General features: G+C 33.5%; 1 protein-coding gene across 2 annotated transcripts in view; it reads right to left on the bottom strand.

Moving 5' to 3' along the window:
* Positions 1-16,716, bottom strand: part of Faf1 (Fas associated factor 1) — a 287,958-nt gene that overhangs the window by 223,552 nt on the left and 47,690 nt on the right. For both annotated transcript variants that reach the window (XM_046468956.2, XM_058570760.1), the window contains exon 5: positions 5,077-5,182. In XM_046468956.2, the coding sequence (XP_046324912.2) occupies positions 5,077-5,182 (106 nt within the window). The remainder of the gene's footprint in view (positions 1-5,076; positions 5,183-16,716) is intronic.

The raw sequence follows: 16,716 nt of genomic DNA, 5'->3' as shown, positions 1-16,716 counted from the left end.
AACATAGTTGTCGGCTACAATGAGAGGATACATATATCTTAAGTAACAAAGGACTACAGCATTGCCTTTAATTCTTAACAAAATTTTGTTGTTTGTATCTTCTTGAAATGCAGGTGAAAAAATACTCACAGGACAGTGGGGGAAAAGTATTCTAAAATACTTCCAGGGATGGGGGGGGGGGGGGGTTAAATTTCTGAACAGTTACATTTGGAAGTATTACTTAAAATTTCTTTCTGAGGGGATGATTTATTAAAAATTACAGAAAACCTCAACACTTATAAAATGATCATTACTGATTTGTTCATTTAAAGCAGTAAGATTCAACAAATTTGTCTTAAAATGCAACGTGAAACCAGTAATGTATATGCATATTTAGAAAAAACTCATAATCTCCTTTTCTGAAAGCTGAATAGAGGCTTGAATTCATTGCCAGTGCCTAAGAATTTATATCTCTTTCATTCTTGCCAAGATGTCATTTGTGATTTCAAATTTTTAAAAAATCAAACTCTGATATATGCTAATTAAAATTATTATTCTAATTGAGCTAATATGTCATTTATCTTGCAGCAAAAACAAACCACTTAAACTTTTAATTAAATAAGCACACAACTTAATTTAACCCTCTAGCATATGCACATTCTCAGCTATCCTACTCTTTCCTGAGTTCTGTGCCAGCAACCCTCCTTCCCCATACTGGAAAACAAACCAACCAACCAAAACCAAAACAAAAACACTCAATACTTAAAACATTTTAAAAGGCATGTTAGTTAAGAAGTTATAGTCAATTCATTGCTAGAAAATTGCTCATTAGTACAATCTGTAAAAACCACATATTCACCAACTGTTACTGGCCACCAGAATTAAAGAAGAATATTCCAAAGTATATATTAGTCAAACAAGTTCAGAAAGTAGCAAGCAGAAAAATAAGCACAACACACAAAACCTGTCACGAGGCTCAAATTTTCACTGTTAAAATTAGCCTCGTGTTTTTACAATTATTTTAAAGAACTGGAGATTTAAGTATGTAAGTTCCTGTCTTGATACTGATTCAAATACTCTGTTGGCTTGCCACTTAATCACTAGTTTGTACAACATGGTACTAGTAGTGAAATGTGCTGTTACACCCTGCAAGACATAGCTTTATAGGTTGTCCATTTCCCCATTTTCTTCCCATTAAGAAGTAAATCAACATTAGTAAGAACAGTGAGAATTCTGGGGTAAAGTGAAACTTGGGAAAGGATTTAAATAATTCCAATAGCTATTCATTGTGTTTCTCACTATAATACATAAGTGATACCCCATGATTCCACACTAAAAATACTTAGGTTTCTTATCTTTGTTATTCTGGGTCAGGTGTATATTCCTTAAGTTGCATGACATCTACAAGAAAAGTAGATATTTTGCCTAACAGAAGCAAAGACAGACAACAAAGAATCAGTTTCCAAGAAAAGTTGGCTTGATTTCAGGGACTTATATCATCTTTTCCACACCTGGGTTTAGGATTTGCAAAAGGCAAATCGATCTTCCTTCCACCCCCTTTTTTAACCCATCCCAAGTGCACTGAAAATCACAGATCTTTAAAAATATCAGCAGATTACTTAATCTGTACAACTAACTGTTTAGAAATCTGAATTTTCAGGGTTAAATATTTTTTATAACAAGGTGAGTTTGTTTAAATTTTCAAGGAAGGTTAGCATTTTAAAATGTGACAAGTAACCAATTTAGGACTCAAAGGGTAAAAAAAATAGATTGTCACAAAATATTGTCATATAATTATATAATTTTTTATAAACTGTTTTGTAATAATGGAAAAGAGAAAGGATTTTTCTTCTCATGACTACTTGCAACTCTCCCCATTCTGGCCTTTTTATACTCTTACTGCCTTCTCAAGTAGGAGGATAATATAAGTGGAAGGATTTGTAAAAAGGTTAAAACAAAAATAAAATCTAAATTAAACCCTCAATAACTAACTAGCTTAAATTAAAATCTAGAGCATCAAAGGACAAAAGTCATGTGTCATGGGGCAGAAGACCAGAGTCAGAATGAACAAACACTTGTACAACTATTGTTTTATCACCACTAACTTGCATGACCATATGGTCACTGAAGAATTAATCTGAAATTTAAACTGAATCTTGGTTTTATTTTCTAATTCAATATTTTTTAGAATGTATTTTGTCCAATTAACAGCTGAAATCAGTTCCTTTTTCAATCGTATTTCATCTACAAAAATTTCCCCTGGGTCAAAAAATAAAAAGCTTTCCTTTAAAACTTCAAGGCTTTCTAAAATTAACAACCGTTTTTCACCTAGAACACAAAAATAATATACTACACTGGAAAAATGATCAGGAATTGTTTGGTTTCTCTAAAATTTCTTCCTTTCTCACAATTTTTTATTACTGGTTAGAATTCATTCTTGGACTAAGTACTAAAAAGACTGAAACTGGTGATTAATTTATACCATAGGACACATGGCATCATTAAAATTCCATGTTAAGAATAGAAGTATTAGTATTTATAAAATATAACTCCAAAATTATTTCAACATTATATTTTTATCTGATTTTGATTGCAGCTGTAGTCCTACAACAAGAAATTATACACATACTTAAGTGTCACCGTGGGTGGCAAGGCTGTATATAAGAACACCTTTCTTGCTCTTGAAACCACCCCAACCATAGGTATTCCACAAGTTGAAGGAGAAAAGTGATAGGACTATGCCTATAGAGGTGATCCATATCCTTTTCCTAAATTGTTCAAAATAAGAGCCAATGTGGACTGTCTACTCACAGAAAACCACTTAGTACAAAAATAACTACATTTATTTTTTCCTGGCAGCTAGCATTTCAAAATATAATTTAAAAATAACTTTTTAAAAGGAAAAAAGAAACCAAACTCTTACCAAGAAATACATAAGAATATCTGTTTCTGCAAAAAAATATTCCTGGAACATTTTTCAAAAGATATTTAGAAAATGTTAGGAAAAAGATTTACTGTTTTCAAGTCCTTGAAGCTTAAAATATATTTGATAATCTAAATAGTATGCCATGGAGAACAGTTTCAGCCAACTGTGGCTCACAATGGCACATTTACAGAATTTTAAATATTTCTTTTAATAATTGATGTAGTCATTTTGAATCATTCTGCATAGGATATCAGGTGTGAGCAGATTGCATTAACGCTGCTTAAACATTTCAACTTGTCAGTATGGCCAACTCGATTTCGGAAATATTTGCAGTATTCTCCCATCGAAACAGTAATAAAGGCAAAATAAATATATGCCACTACTTTATAATCACCGAACATTAATGAATATTTTATGTCTTTTTAAATCTCCCTGTTTAATTTAAAAGGGTGAAATTAAGTCTCCTCCCTGCAATATGCCAATTATCTGTAAATCAAACAATAACTTGGCCATTATGCTCCTTTTTGTTAATATAAGAGAAGCTAATTTGAAAACACTGAATGGCATTTTTAGGCTATCAGCTTAATAGTCCTTTCTGCCCCCTTGTGGAAGAAAGTTGAAATACACCCATACACCTGAGTTAACAGAAACTGCCCCCACACGGGGGGGGGGGGGGGGGGGGATGATTATATATATATATAAATTTCAACCAGAAATAAAAAGAAAGCAGTTTATATTAAACCATCGTGTATTATATTACCATTCAATTCAGAAAGTGAATCAACAACAGAATCAAATTCATCTCTCATTATCTTTGCTTTATGTTCAAACTGTATTTCCTTGTTTAATTAAAATTCACATATATAATTTATATTTTATTGTCATGAAGATTCTGTTGAAACTCTGAGGTAGAGCCACAATAAATTATTATTTCTAATACATTAACACATGATTTTTCAAAAATTTAATTTAAATTTTTAAATTTAGATCATAGAATATCCATTAGAGATTAACACATTATAGAGATTAAAAGTGAAATGAAAATTGATATGTTTTGATAATCCTGAAAAAAAAAAACAAGTAAACCAAACATACAATTCAATTTAGGAGTCAGAAAAAATTTTTAAAGACTTTGATTACCAGTAAACAAATTAAGTGATCAATGGAGAAAATAAATTTAAAGCAATGAGATATCTATTCCAAATTCAAAAGACGAAATTCATTGACAAAACATGTAAGAAAGAAACAGTAATTGTCTAGCCATTACTGAAACAATTTATATACTTCTGAAAATAATTGGTTCTTCCAAGATAACATAAGTAATATTTTAAGCAATATAGTCTTAAGTAAAAAATTATGAAATAATCCAAGATTAGGCATGATTAATTCTCTTCAAAAAATTAGCAGACAAAAGACTATTGTCTTCATAAATTATGAGGGGTAATAATACACAGTTACTATTTCAGTCTTTCTGAACACACTAGTTCAGTCATAACCTTAAATGTTTTCCCCCTACGGAGACAAATTATTGGCTTTTAGGTAGGTGGGGCCAAAGGCATACCAAGAAGGTACCTCTTCTCTCTTGGGGGAGGTTCCTTTTTGAAACAGTGGCCCTCCTTAGACATGGTAAAGAAAATATTGACACGCTAAATAGACTCTTCTCAGATATTCGAGCTAAATGACAGTCTCCAACAGCACCTTACAAATCCTGTCCAAGGATAGAAGTGAGCTGCTTAAGAAAAGCTTCCTCAAATTTCTTTTAGAAACAGAAGAATAAAAAATATGAATAGGTAACATATTTGAGAGTAACCTTTCAAATAAAATATAAGCATCTTCCAAAATGAATGCTATCAATAATTTCCAAATTAACATTTTGAATAATCACTATTGAAAGCATGAAATACCTTATATGATAATGCATTAGTCTTAAGCAGGGTTTTAAGTAGATGAGTTTAAGAATTATCAAGAGCTCCCATTTACAACATATCTTTCTGGGTCAAATCATTTAGTATATCTACAGTAATCACTGATGTTCCAGTTAATTAAAATTAAGAACCCAATAATGAAACATAAAGAGAGTTTCCAACCATAGCAGATAAGCCCTCTTTTAACAGGGTCAACATTAGCTATAATGAGCTACCTTTATTCCTTAGCTGTGAGACATAACTCACCTCCTGAATGGTACTGCTTCCTGAGAAGTTCAGGTTGTACTCCCGCTGGACTTCTCGGTGGGTGATGATCAGCATGAAGTTTTGATTTAATGACTCCTGCAGGGCACTGAAAGGGTTGAAAGAAAAACAAGGAACTCAGAGATGAACAAGTTCTAGCTTGCTTTACAGCTAGCTGCAAAAACCCCAGGAGTACCCTAACCTCCACACAGGCATGTCCGGGCCCAATGTTATCATCTTTTCAGCTCCTAAAGGCAAGAGAGCAGGCTGAGAACAACCAAGGGGAGCTAACCTGTTAACTCCTTCTCTACCAAAATGTTTTTAAACTTCAATTCTAAATACTTTGCATACATACAAATTTTCCATGAGTTATATGCTTCTGTCTACATACATATTTCCTCTAAAAGAACCAGTTATCAATTATGTCAAATTCCAAACATGCTACTAAAATAAATATGCAAAGACTGGTTCAATCTTAAGGTAGAAGCAGCTATACTAGAATAAGTATGAAATTATTGCTTATACTCATGAATTTATACAACAATAGAAATAAGATTTCTGTCAAAATTCAGAAGATACTGAAATATATAGAACTTTACACCAAAATTCCTTCAAACTAATTCTGCCTTCACTTAGGACCCAGCTATACAGAATTAAGAAATTAAAAAATTCTAAGCAACATTTTTTAAATCCCATGTCTAAGTTCCAAAATGTTAGAAATCTATCAGAAACATAAACAATTATGATATTTAGCCACATAAATTAAGAAAGGTGTCACAATTCTATTTTAATATCTATTAGTTATTAAGACATACTATCTTTAATCTAAGGTTAAAATAAAAGTCTGTTGCCTATTATATTCAAATAATCTATACTCCCTGCCTCAAGTGTAGTTTTGACAATATTCTGGCTGTGCTACATGGCTCTGGCCTTCATAACTCCTCCTTTGCCCATCTGAAACTTTGTGATTATGTAATAAACATGCACACAACATAAAGATTAGAAGCTGTTTATTCTATTGCCTCCTGTAGAGTTCACAGGTTAATTACAGACTAAAAACACCTAGGAAGCACTATTATATATATCATGAAATATCACTGATCAAAATCAAAAGAAATTCTACCAGGTTTCTTGAGGTAAGAATCTCTGTCATTGTATCCTTAGATCTTAAACATAAAACCGGAACACTGCAGATTCTTACTGAATAATGAATAAGTTGTGGATGTCCACAATGTAAAAGTCTGATTCATCCTTGTATCTCATACAACAATGTTGTCTTCTAAAAAACTACCATTAGAGTTAAGACATTGATTCATTTATTTATCAGCATTACTTCAATGTTTTGCATTATTTCAGATACTAAGGAAATCAATCCAAACAAGAAAAACTCAAGTCTAAGTGGGATAGGTACTACTGAGAAGTTGAAAGCACAATGAAAACTGAGAAGGAAGTACTTTACTCTACCTCAGTAAAAGGAATAAAGAGTTATGGGAAAGCTTCAGAAGAAAAGACATATATATAAGTTGAAATATGAAAGATAAGTAGGAACTTAAAAGTCTATCATTCAGAAGGGATAAAAAAGTTTTGTTTGTTTTGTTTTGTTTCAGTAAGGGAGAAGATAGCACTTTTTTTACACAAGGAAACTAGGGGAGGGACATAATATACCCATGTACTTACTAGACACCTATCTATGTTCATGACATTCTAGTTGCTAGGGAAATAGTGATGGCTTAAAAAAAAAAATGGTCCCTGCTTTTGTAAAACTTACATTCTAGTAAAAGAGACAAAGATCGAGTAAATGAATATATAATTTTAAAGAATGTTAAGTGTTGTAAAGAAAATAAAACAGGATTATAAGATACGAGAGAACAGAGGGTCAAGGTCAAAGGAATTATTTTCCACAGAACAGTTAGAGAATGCATCACTAAGGAAGAGATATAACTTGAGGTTGGTATGATAACAAAGAGACCACAAGGGTCCAATCACATAGGTCCTTGTAGCAACATTGGAGGTTTGTTAAAAGAAAAGAAGTTGGGGCTGGGGGTGTGGCTCAAGTGGTAGCACATTCGCCTAGCATGCATGAGACACTGGGTTCGATTCTCTGCACCACATAAAAATAAAGATATTGTGTCCATCTAAAACTAAAAGATAAATATTTAAGAAAAAAGAAAAGTGGTAAAAGCCGGTATATATTTACATCTATTTAAGATTACTCTGGCTACAGTGAGATGAGAGATATAGGAAGACAGATTGGAAACTAATTCATAAATGAAGTGATGGTGTTGGACTATGATGGTAGAGTTAGAGACGGAAAGGAGTTGTTCAATTCAGAATACATTTTAGAGATAGAAGCCAGAAAAATTTTATCCCTTCTCAGTGACAAAAATTAGGGTGCTACCACTCATCTTTCATATTTCAACTTATATATTATATGTCTTTTCCTCTAAAGATTTCCCCTCTTTTACCCTGAGGCAGAGTTAAGTACTTCCTTCTCAGTTTTCATTGTGCTTGTTTCAATTTCTCAGTAGTACCTATCTCATTAGATGAAATGTGAGAGAAAAAGAGAACCCCAAGGTTTCTGGTTAGAGCAAAGAGACGGATGAAATTTCATTTAACAAGGAAAATGGTTGGGGAAATTGAGAGTGATGTTTTAAATATATTAAATTTGAAATGCCTATTAGGCATCAAAAAAAAAAAAAAAGTCACAAACAGTTGAATGTAAGAGCCAAAAGTCAAGAGAGGTCAAAGCAAGAGAGTTAACATCTCTTATCAATCTTATCAAAGTGTAACAATATTTACACTTTGTGGCCAAAAGAAATCACCTAGGAAAATACGTTATCTATAGAAAAGCAGAGAGGGTGAGATGGAGCCCTTAAGGAATTCCAGTCACTTGAAATAAAGCAAAGGGGAAGAGGTCCGTTAATGGAATTTGATAGTGAGATAAGAGAAAAATCAAGAAAGTCTAGTATAAGAGAACCAAATGACATAACTGTCTCAATTAGGACATGCTCAATCACACTAAATGCTACTTCGACATTAAGTGCAATAAGGCCAGGAAAATGACCATATTCATGTTTCAGAGATTATACTCTTCTGATTTGCCCTTAATTACCAGGGAAATGAACCCAGTAAGATTATATTTCTGCTTCCATTGAGTTTATTGAGGGATGGGTAGACAAGCATACTTAAAAATTCACTACTGGGCTGGGGATGTGGCTCAAGCGGTAGTGCACTCGCCTGGCATGCGTGCGGCCCGGGTTCAATCCTCAGCACCACATACAAACAAAGATGTTGTGTCCGCCAAGAACTAAAAAATAAATATCAAAATTCTCTCTCTCTCTCTCTCTCTCTCTGTCTTTAAAAAAAAATTTCTTAAAAAATCACTACTGTCATGTGTAACTAATTAAAATAAATTAAAAAAAGAAAAAAAATTCACATAAGTTCACATATGGTACACATGGTACCATGTGCTAAAAACTCTAATACCGATCTTCTTAATGTGCTACACACACCAAAAGATACTTAAATGAGACCATCTATACTTTCCATAGAATCCAGCAGCATAAGGACTGAATAAGTTTTGTTTTGTGGGGGTTTGGGGGCAATTTGCATAATTTGCAAGGACTTTATTGCTAAAATGTTATCTAAGCAAATTGACTCTAATTGCTGAAGCTAATGGAAAAAATTAGAGACTCAGTTGCTATATCCAGAAGCAATTTTTTTCCCTCACAGTGCCTCCTAATGTCCTAATGGTTGGTCAGGATAACCACAACCATCAACAATCACACAGGCTGTCTCTCAAGTAGCATTTTAAAATGCAAATGCTACTTCAACTTTTGATTTTTAAAGTCTAAGAAGGATGATCAGCCAAAATAGCTAGGTGAGAAATAATGAAATGTTTTTGTTTTAAATGGCATGTTTTCTCTTCAAGAGATGATAAAAAGTGGCAACAAAAGAAATGTAAAAACTTTTTAAAAGCAGTTTAAATTCTAACACACTGCAAGAAATAGTTTTGTGAGAATAAAGCATATGGTCTCTCCTTATTGTTTTTGGTTTTTTTTTAATTTTTTTTCTTCATTATTTTTTTTCAATTGGGATATTTATGTTTATCAACAAAGACATGGTTTGGTTTCTACAAAACAGACAAGGGTCAGATATACTTTGCTCTACCTTCAAATACAGACTGAAATTAATATTTAAAATATAATCAAACCCATATACATTTGTCCCCAAACTCTGAGCTAGTGGCTGTTTGGGACGGGACGGGACGGGACGGAATCATAAGCACGTAGGACAGAAGACATTTTTACTCATATCATCTCATAATTCTTCTAACAAGGTTTTTTGTTGTTGTTGTTGTTTGTTTGTTTTGTTTTGTTTTTAAAGAGGCTGTATCTTGCTATGTTGCCCAGGCTGGCTCTGAACTCCTGAGCTCAGCAATCATCCTGACTCAGCCAGGATTACAGGTGTGCACCACCACACCCAGCTAATTTCTTAACACTGGGGAAGAGTGTGTGTAAGAGAGGCAACGCTAAAATAAAGACAAGACAATCAATTTCCTAACATTCTTAGCATAACTAAGCATTAATATCTAAGCCAAAAACAGCTCTCTTCTTTGTCCACAAGTCTTGGGTTTCCAATATTCTTTCATTAGAAAAATCTATTATCTATGCCTAAGAAGACCACCTACCAATTTAACTATAAACATTTATCAGGAAAAAAGAAGTCATCTGTAAATACCTGCCTACTAAGGAAGTCAATGTTATTTTTAATTTGATGGCTTCATTTACATTTTACATTGTTCTCCATTTTCTTAAAAGAAGAAAATCCTGAGAAGCAAATTTTAACACATAGACTCCAACAGATAAATCTGTAGTTGAGGCATTTTTATACATGTGAATGTACAAAGCCATATATTATTACCCTTCACGTGTCAAGAACTGATAAATCATCAACACTAAGAAAATAAATATAAGTCTTTATTGTCTTGACTGAATTTATTTTATATTCAAAGAGCATTTCAGCAAGCCAGAAAAGCTCAGGGCTATATTAATATATATGATATATTGATTTTTTTTCAAGGTTAACTTACAGCTGCACTGTAGTAGTAAAACCACCATTTGATCACCATGTAGTTACAGACCTATCATTAATTCCTGAAGAATAAAGAGAAATGGTTTCTCCTCTGCAGGCCCATTTCATAGTGTATCACATTAACAGGTAAGGAATCTTGAACTAAGAATAAAAATAGTCATTGAGGAATTTCTTCTCCTGCAATTTCTTGAATCCAGAATTCCCTCTGAAAGTCTTCAGTGGGCAGATCTAACCAGGCTGAACCATAGACTACCTATTAAAACATTAACTGTTCTAGGGCAGGAACTCACTATTATAAAGTCTAACCTCATCAAAACTAACAACTAAACTAGAAAAGATAAAGATAAATTTTCAGGGCTGTTACAGACTAAAATGTTTGTGTCCTACCCAAAATCCATATATTAAAGTCCTAATTCCCAATTTGATAGCATTTGGAGGTGAATCATTTGGGAAGTAATAGGTTTAGATGAGGTCACTAGGATGGTGCTCCATGATGGCAATAGTGTTCTCATAAGATGATTAAGAGAAACCGGAGCTTTTTCTCTCTTTCTGCCATGTGACAATACTGCAAGAAGGCAGCCAAGACAAAATGAGGGCACTCCCAGAAACTGAATTTGCTGACACCTTGATCTTGGACTTCTTCCAGCCTCTAGAAATGTAAGAAATAAGTGTCTGTTGTTTAAATCCGACAGTTTCTTGCATTTTGTCACAGCAGCCCAAGCTGACTAATGTTAAGGCTTAGTTAGGGCTTCTGTATTCACAGAACTCAAGTAAAAAGCTGTCAGCAGTTCAGTATAGACTTCGAAAGTGGCTGCTTGTTAGACACCTGTATGTATACATCCAAATTAAAACCTGGCTCATTAAAATCCATGGTAGAAAACCATATGCTTCTGTCAAAACTCATATATAACTTTGAGACACTTAAGAATTGTACATTTATTTTATGTTAATTACATTTCCATAAAATATTTCAACCATAAAAAATGCTTGAATAAACTGATAGCCACCATCTTCCCAATTCAATGGGCCCAATTTGGGAGGGAGGGTACTGGGGATTGAACTTAGGGGCAACCATTGAGCCACATTCCCAGCCCTATTTTAGATTTTATTTAAAGACAGAGTCTCACTGGTTGCTTCACGCCTGGCAGTGCTAAGGCTGGCTTTGAACTCTCGATCCTCCTGCCTCAGTTTCCCAAGCTGCTGGAATTATAGGCATGCACCACAGTGCACAGCTTGCCCAATATTTTTTAACTTCAAAAACACAACACACTTTTAATCAGTGTAAATGGGAACCATGGGCTTGTTGCCATGATGACTTAATAACAGTGTATGTCTAATGACATCTGTGAGTTGTCATCAGTGAAATTATACTTCTTAAAATCAATGCTGCATGTGTAGTTAAAACAAGTTTTTGTGTTTTTTTTTTTTTTAATCAATACAGAGATAGAAAGTCTCCTTTTGTTCCTGCTGTGTATATGTGCTACTTCTTTTCTTGCACTGGATATTTTAAATAAAAATATCAATATAAGACAGGATTATCAGGTTATTTATACTAGATTTTATTTTTTAAATATGGCCTGATATTGAAGCAAGAATATTAATTTATTTCAAATCCTATGATTTATATAATAAAAAAGTAAATAATTTTAAAATACATTATTGAATTTTTCATTTACACTTTACATCTTTCCAAAACACACTAGAATTTTTCTCTTTTGTCTCTTTAGAATATGTTGTGATCTACAATGATCTTTTTATCCTTTTAAATATATCTGATTTTAGATTAAAAAGCATGACACATGGCGATTTAAATTTCCATTCTAAACTTACAGATTCATATGAGCTCTTGTCAACAAAAGACTAAATTTACTATAATTATGGATTATTTACACTAAAACAAAATAAGAAATCAATATGTAAATGTAATGTTTGTTGTAGCTAATGCAGCCAGCAATGACAGATTAGGTTCAAATAGCAATCAGTTTGAAAATCTGGCACATATGTAAATGAACTAGGGCCTTGATGTTTACACATGATTGTATTTCATTCAGGATTTTTAAAATGTCTCAGGAACAGCATAAAAATAAAATGTTAATCTTTCCACTATAAATATTACTCGAGCTATTATCATAACTGAAACTAGGTTTTGTTCCTGTCCAGCTAAACTAACATATGATACTAATAATTTTGAGCTGTAGATTACATCATTCTTAATTAACACTCTGCTACAGTTGTTAACATCCTCCAAGACACCATGTTATCATCACCACAAGTTCTGTAACAATCTTAAAACCATGTTTAACGAAGGTTGGCCTCTTACTCCGCAGCTACTTTTAATTGCTTTCTTTGCTGGCAATTAAATATGTCTAGATAAACAAACATTTTGTTTCACATAATTCATAATAACATTTTTCCTAATAACATTTTTTAAGATGATTTCAAAGTTCAGGCAGCCTTTTGTCTATAATTACTGTTTATCAATATAGTGATATATTGGATTCAGCAAAATGCATTAACCAAAGTACATAAGATTAATCAAAATGTGGTAATTAGTAGTGATGGTGATATTTTGTGATACAGTAAAACTGTCACAACATAATTCCATCCATCTAGACTAACTATGAGGGAAAATTTATATTTACAGATATATTGATTTTTGTTTCATGAATTAGTGACCAAGTTTCTTGCTGTCCATTAAATCAATCAGTTCCCTCAGTCACAGAGAATACCTGCAGTTCATTTTCAAAGTGTGATGCTAACAAGCTAATCTCAGTAGTCAGTGACCTATCAAAAGGCAGTAAACTGTATAATAGGTTTGGTACATGACTCCAATTAGATGTGTTGTGGTCTCCATTGATGCTTTAATTGGGGACAAGTTTCTTTTTCCATCCAAAATGCATAACTTTAGGGAAATGTCCTCTACTTAAAATGAGCCACTTTCATGGAGCTCCTTATTAAGAAACATTTACCAACCCAATATTTTCAAATTTTACTTTCACAAAGTCTAATAATAATGCCCACCTGAATTAAACTTAAGTTGAAAAGCAATCACAATAATGTACTTGAAATACTGATTATATCAACTTATAATGGAGAAACAACATTTTGAGTCCTACATCAAACAATGCTTTGTTCTAATTATAACACTTGTGACTTAAAGTATTTTTGCAGATAAATATCCTTTGTGACGAGAAAAAGTTGTTTTGTAAGGTATTTTGGAAAAAAAACATAATTGATTCAGTCAAAAATATTTACTTGGATACATAAAGCATACATAAACTGTATAGGTCATTGAAAGGACTCTTTTTTACTGCCACACTGCAGGGAAAAAAAAAAAAAACTCACAAAATTGATCACTAAAAAGCAATCATGAGGAAGAAACACAGAAAAAAACTGCAAATGAAATTATACCAATTTGGAGAAATTACATAGTTTGAAACCTATTTTTTTCCAGTTTGAAAATAAAAATACTCAAAAAAAAAACTCTCCCACTGGCAGTTGCCTACCTATGTATTCCTGAACACTGCATCACTTTACCCATCCATATAAAGGACTTACTTACTGCATATCTACTGTGGGCCAGGAGGCGCTGCTGTTGGTTTACTTCAATACATAACTAGATTTAAATGAGATTTTTATGTTGAGGACCATTCTTTTGAGCAACCCTTGAGTTATATTGAACAACTCATCTCTAGGATGATCAAGGCACATAATGAGTGATTTGGAGTTAAGAGTCTTGTGAAATCCAAGTCCTGGCTCGTCCTATTAACTAGCTCTGTCACCTGGCAAAGAGAAACTATCGAGTACCTGCAAAATGTTATCTTATTTAATCACACCTGCTCCCCAAAGTCCTGTATTAGAGAAATTATTATCTTGAACATTCTCAGGGAAGATGCTAAGGACTCAATAGACTATTTAACCTTCTCTTTCTGCACCCCAGTCATAAAATGGGATTGGATTAGATGGCTGCTTTAGCTTTTTCCAAAGATGATATCCTAAAACTTCCTTCTCTAGGAAGAAGTCAGAGTTCTTGGATGTGACTTTGCTAATGTTAGGGGAGTATACCAAAAATTGAAATAGTCAGACACAGACAAAGGGGTGAAAAATACTATAAAGATTAAGATTTGTGCATAGATTGTTTGGAGAAACAGAAGTAGGATGGGAACTATTTTAAAGTAACCTCAGAATGTCCTTCTCATTATCGAATCCCACAACATTCTTTGGATATCTTTCTTAGTTGGACTAATGGGACAGTAAAGTGGCTAGAATTGCCTCAGTCCAGGATGAGAGAAGTGGGAATGAGAAAAAGAAAAATATATATACTATGAGGGAATTTTTTTTTTTTTTAAACAAGAACATCTGTAGCATTTCCCCTTCTCCATTCTAGATTTGTTTCTATGGGAGGGAGAAAAGAGCCAATTAGGACTATTCACAAGGTCAGATAGTATTATGAAGTCAGGAATGAGACCAGCAGCTTCCTCTTTTACTTCCTGTGCCACAGTTCACTAAATTCTTTTCCATTTCTCACTTGCTGTGGAAGGTACGACCATGGAAAAAACTTGTCATGAGATCTCTAAGCTGTCTTTCCTATGACTAGGTTGATGAGGCAGGCCTGCTGCATCATGCCACCAGGCTCTGCAGACTTAGTCATAACTCTATATGTTATCAGAGTGTGGGATCCTAAGATTTAGAATTGGATATGAAAATATCCATCTCCATTTTAACTATGTAGATTTTCCTCACTTTTATGGCAAGGTGACAGAAAACATGTATCTTTTGTTTGTAGTTGTCCCTTTTACCATCAGTAGTTGAGCCTTAAGGCTCTGGCACAAGCTAAATCTTCTGCCTAGAATACTCTTTAACTCTTCTCTTCACTTAAATAATTCCTTGATCATTCATGTCTCAACTTAAATAGAGAGTAAAAAGATCTTATTTAAGACTCAGGTCTAAACCACAAGCTCCATTGGGTGCTTGCCCAGCTATTAAAGCAGTTTTGTTTTCCAATTTGGCCATTGATTTTTCCATATATAATCCACTGCTAAGAAACCAAGAAGGGTGAATGATATCATGAATGCCTACAAATCTAGAAAAGCCTCATAACCTGGGAACAGTGGTGCACGCTGAGGCACGAGGATTGCAACTAAGTGAGATACTATCTTATGAAAAAAACAAAAATAAGGGGCTGGGGATGTAGCTCGGGGGTAGAGTGCCTGAGGTTCAATCCTCAGTACCACTATTACTACCAAAAAAAAAGAAGAAGAAAGAAAAAGCCACTCTATTTTCAGGTAGCATCTGAGTCCAGACCTGTAGTAACAGTGATGGACCTATAACTCAGCTATTTTGATTCATTACTCCTCAACAACTTGCACAGCACCCAATGAAAAAACACAATAACTGTATTATTAATTCACAACTACTGTCACCTTCTCTCCCACCAACAGTTTTTTTTCAAGGGGGAAAAAAAGAAATAATGGGAATTGAACTCAGGGACACTAGACCACTGAGCCACATTCCCAGCCCTTAACACATATATTTAACAACAGTCGTTTACTCAAATATCACAGGAGTCCCAATTAGCACCTGAATTTACTTTGGCTTGCAGAAACAGCAAATAATTCAGAGCCACAGTTGAAAATAACTTCACAATATAGAGATCACATGAGATGGTCATGTACTTGACTATATGTGACGAAAGCTCAACACTCTCACAGAAGTCAATAAAAGATTAACATGGCCCTGCTAGAAAAGAATTAAATAAATGTCTTCATAATAAAAGACAGTCTTTACAAATGCTTTGGTCATAGTCTGTAATATATGAAAATATCCAGCTCCATTTTAACTATGTAGATTTTCCTCACTTTTATGACAAGGTGACAGAAAACATGTATCTTTTGTTTGTAGTTGTCCCTTTTACCATCAGTAGTTGAGCCTTGACCTTTTATACTGGGCCCATTAGTTGAAAGTTTTCATCACTTATTAGACTGTGAACCAAGCAAGTTGCAAAGACTCTCTTTTATTAGCAAAATATCCATTCAGCCCTTTACTAACAAGGTGATCATAGGCAATACCAAACAAGAAATGTCAAACCTTCTTCAACGATATTTATACAAGGTCTTAAGGCTCTGGCACAAGCTAAATCTTCTGCCTAGAATACTCTTTAACTCTTCTCTTCACTTAAATGATTCCTTGATCATTCATGTCTCAACTTAAATAGTACATATTCAGAGAGGCCTTTCCTGATCTTAAAAACTTCATTAGTCACCCAATTACTCTTTATCATGTCATCTTATTTTGTTTTTCTGCAAAGTACTTAGGATCACCTCTTTTTTTCTGTTACCTTATTTATAAACAACCCCCATCACCTCTACACATATTACTCTGTAAACTCTGTGAAAGCAGGGACCTTGTCTATCTTATTCCTCATTTTATCACAAGTACCTACAACAAACACCTAAACAGATTATAGGAATATACTCAGTATATATCTAGTTAATGAGTGAATAATTGACACTCTTCATGTGTAATATGACAGATTCTCCATTTATCTCA

The sequence above is a fragment of the Marmota monax genome, unplaced genomic scaffold (genome assembly GCF_021218885.2).
Source record: "Marmota monax isolate L192 unplaced genomic scaffold, Marmota_monax_Labrador192_F-V1.1 WCK01_AAM20220418_F8-fsc00008, whole genome shotgun sequence".
NCBI lineage: Eukaryota > Metazoa > Chordata > Mammalia > Rodentia > Sciuridae > Marmota > Marmota monax.
The sequence above is the reverse complement of the archived record's forward strand: the minus strand, read 5'-3'. Positions and strand labels throughout refer to the sequence as shown.